General features: G+C 35.5%; 1 protein-coding gene across 1 annotated transcript; it reads left to right on the forward strand.

Moving 5' to 3' along the window:
* On the forward strand, nucleotides 1-3,626 carry LOC11413621 (dnaJ protein ERDJ3A). Its single transcript, XM_003623266.4, has 7 exons — nucleotides 1-202; nucleotides 767-822; nucleotides 915-988; nucleotides 1,342-1,817; nucleotides 1,904-2,242; nucleotides 2,510-2,863; nucleotides 2,954-3,626. The coding sequence occupies exons 1-7, from the start codon at nucleotides 113-115 to the stop codon at nucleotides 3,239-3,241; spliced, it is 1,677 nt and encodes a 558-aa protein (XP_003623314.1). The 5' UTR covers nucleotides 1-112; the 3' UTR covers nucleotides 3,242-3,626.
* Nucleotides 3,627-3,982: the final 356 nt, after the last annotated feature.

The following is a 3,982-nucleotide window of genomic DNA, read 5'->3' on the forward strand; positions in this document are numbered from 1 at the left end:
CTCGAAGCATCTAGACATTCTTCCCGCGAACTTATTTACACGAACACTCCGATCAATTCCGTCACCGTTACGTTAAAACACCGTTCTCAGTTTCGATTCCGTCACCGTCACGATGACCCTTTCAGCCACCACATTGATCGTCACCTTCGCCGCCTTGTGTTTCCTTTTACAATCCGAAGCCAAAACAATCGACCCGTACAAGGTTACTTTCTTTTTTAATTTGTGAAACTTTTATTGGGTTTTATAATTTGAGGTTAAAATAGCGGAAAGGTTATATTTTGAGGGTTTATTTCTGTGATTTTAATTGAAATATTTTTAGGGTTTATTTTGTGATTTTAATTGAAAAATGTGTAATTAGTGAGTTAATTGCATTGGATTGCATTATTGGGAATTTGTTGCTCATGCCTTCATTATTAAAAAAAAAACTCTTACTTTCTTTTTTAATTTGGTGAAACTGAAACTTGTTTTGGAGTTTTGTAATTTGAGATTAAAATATGACAAAGGTTGAATTTTGAGGGTTTATTTTGTGATTTTAATTGAAATGCGCAATTAATTAAATCAGTTGATTGTTTTGCATTACATTATTAGAAATTTTATGATAAGTTTTCTTTCAAATTTTTATGATAAGTTTTTGCCTTATCTGATTTTGTTGCAAGTTTTTATCTTTCCCAAATTCAAACGAAAGATGGCTCCAAAAGGGGAAATTTTATGTAGTGATTTGAATTGCATTGCTAGCTAAGCTGATTGTACATTTCAATTTTATCAGGTTCTCGGGGTTGATAAAAGTGCTAGTCAACGAGAAATTCAGAAGGCTTTTCACAAGTATGTTTACTTTGCATTCTTGTTACCTCGTCACATGTTAAACCCAGCTATCTCTGATAACTTGGCCTTATATATATTGTTTTTGTTTTCAGACTCTCTCTACAATATCACCCTGACAAGAACAAGGCTAAGGGTGCACAAGAGAAGTTTGCTCAGATAAATAATGGTATATAAACTTGATCTCTCTCTCTATGCCACTGGATAAAAGACGAAGGCCCTGTTTGGATAAACAACTTAACTTGCAGCTTATAGCATAACCTATTTCTATAAACTCTTTTCATAAGCTATCTTGGAGAGCTTATGAAAATAAGTTGAAAACAACTTAGTAACTTGTCATAAGCTGTTTTTATAGGTTTTCCCTAACAATCTCACAATGCTTATGCTGGTAGATAAGCTCAAATAAGTCAGTCCAAACAGGCCCTTAGTAGTATAATAAGTTACTTTCTGGTTTCTACCTATTTCTTGTTGTTAGGATGTTCATTTGAGTGTCTTTTTTTTTTTTGTTGCCTCTTTTAACAGCATACGAGATTTTATCAGATGAACAAAAGAGGAAGAATTATGACTTATATGGAGATGAGAAAGGAAATCCTGGATTTGAAGCTGGTCATCCGGGAGGTTACGGTGGTCCTGGTGGATTTAACTTCAGACCAGGGGAACAACAATGGGGTAGGGGTGACCAGGGAGGCTCTAAGTCATTCTCCTTTTCCTTTGGCGGCGGCTCTGGTGATTCAAATTCTTTTGGATTTGGTTTGGATGATCTTCTTGGAAACTTTTTTGGTGATTTTGGCAGTTCATTTAGGTCTCAATCATCTCAATCTGGGTCCAAGAGTTCCCCCAAAAGTTTTAAGGCCATAAATTCAAATATCTATAACAAAGAAATAGTCGATGAAGGAATGACTTGGCTTTTGTTATCTTATTCACCCTCTTTGAGGGGCATCCAACACTTTGAGTCCATTATAGGGGAGGTTGCTGGTACACTGCAAGGAGCTTTGAAGGTTTCTATTTATTTTTTAAACTTAAATCATTTCTATTGATTGTTTTGCAGTTGGCATGACTTATTGTCTCTCTCCTCTTTTGACAGGTTGGAAGCATTAACTGTGAAAAGGAAGTCTCATTCTGTAAGGAGCTCGGCGTATATCCGCGCAAAGGTCCAAGGCTTTTTGTTTATTCTTACAAAGAGAATGAAAAGGGTTCTCTGGTGGAGTACGGCGGTGACTTGGCTGTCAAGGATTTGAAAGCTTTCTGTCAACAACACTTACCAATGTTTTCAAAACGGACTGACTTGAATCAACTTGATCAATTTAGCACTGCTGAAAAGTTACCTAGGGTGCTGCTTCTCTCAACCAAAAAGAACACTCCTGTAATTTGGCGTGTTCTTAGTGGCTTGTATCGCAAACGCTTTGCCTTCAGTGATGTACAGGTATGCAAGTGATGGTAGTTAATTCATTCCTTTCTCTGCACATGTAGGGAAAGCCTAGTTCTTTGTGTAAAGGTTAAGAGAAGATAGTTAATTTGTTAGTCACATGGAACATTAATATTTTGACTCAACCATCATATAGTTTATAGTCTTTGAAGCGCTTTATTTCTTTCTCTGTATATTTCAGATTGTTTTTTGGTGGAAGTGGCTCTTGGTATTTATATTAACGAATAAACAAAATGCATAATGTGTATCCTGAATTATTTACAGGTTCATGATGATTCTGATTCGCGAGTGAGAAAGCTAGGTGTTGATGCACTTCCAGCTATTCTAGGTTGGCTACCTAATGGAGAAAAGCTCATTCTGAAAACGGGGGTTTCTGTGAAAGATGTAAAATCTGGTGTACAAGATCTTAGTAAGATACTGGATAGTTTTGAGAAAGTAAGTAAAAAGGAAACATCAAGTCAGTCCAAGAAAGAACAAGCTGATTCAGAAGACAAACACATTCAGTTGCTTTCTCGGACAAACTTTGAGGCTCTTTGTGGGGAGAGAACTCCAGTATGCGTAATTGGTGCCTTTAGATCTTCCAAAGGAAGGGAAAAGCTAGAATCACTTCTCACTTTGGTAAGTAAAAATTCCATCAACTTAATGCTTTAACGAGTATATATAAATTTTATCTCGTGCAAAATCTTAAAGGGAGAACCGTTATTTCAGGTCTCACAGAAGTCCTTGTCAAGAAAACCAAATGGAAGCGGCAGCTCTAAGGACTCCATTTCCTATGGTCTCTTAGATTCTTCAAAGCAACAATCCTTTCTAAATGCATTTGACAAAACAGGTTATAAATCATCAGATAAGTTATTGATTGCCTACAAACCTCGGAAAGGGAAATTCACTGTATTTACAGGTGAAATGACCGTAGAGGAAGTAGAGAATTTTATCAGCTCCGTTCTAAGCGGAGATATACCATTTAGGGAAACACATAAGAAGCCTGTACTCAAATAGAGCATTAGAGTATATTTGGTTACCTACAAACCTCAGTGTTTTGCAGATATACGAGATAGAATCAGATCAACTTCACTACCAACAAGAGTACATATGATACACAACAGAAACGAGTCCAAAATTTAAAAATTTGCAAATAGCTGCGGATCCAACTAATTTTGTGCTTTGGTCCATCGAAATTTTGGCAATGACATTTTAAAGTAGTTGGTTTTTGGTTAATGTGCATTCTTGTGTATGACTGCTGTGAAATCTTTTGTAGTTTATCATAATGTAAACATGCAGTGTCTTCTTTCATTGGGGAGTTTAGACCAAAGGCTCTATTAATTATATGACCATCTCATGCATTAGCAGGGAATAATTCAGTTATTTGATCATCAGATAATTAGTAATAGGTGTACAATAATACTGTTTTAATTAGAGTTGTATCTTATTGAACGTGAGGCCTATTTAATATCAATTCATGACTTGGACATTTGCTTTCTTGTCATGAATGTCTTACCCTATTTAATATCCTCACATCAATCAATTTAAATAAACTTTTTCAATCCAAGGCACTAATCCTTGTTCTCAAGTCCAAATATATAATACCTGGTTGATTGAGCCTTAGAAGCCTGTTTGAATTGGTTTATTTGAGGTTATCTATTGCATATGTTTTGCGAGACTGTTTGGAGCAGAACTTTTGAAAATAACTTATGACAATTTTTATAAAAAAACTTATTTTCTTAAGTTTTGAAATATAAC

Source organism: Medicago truncatula, chromosome 7 (genome assembly GCF_003473485.1).
Source record: "Medicago truncatula cultivar Jemalong A17 chromosome 7, MtrunA17r5.0-ANR, whole genome shotgun sequence".
In the NCBI taxonomy this organism is placed as follows: Eukaryota; Viridiplantae; Streptophyta; class Magnoliopsida; order Fabales; family Fabaceae; genus Medicago; species Medicago truncatula.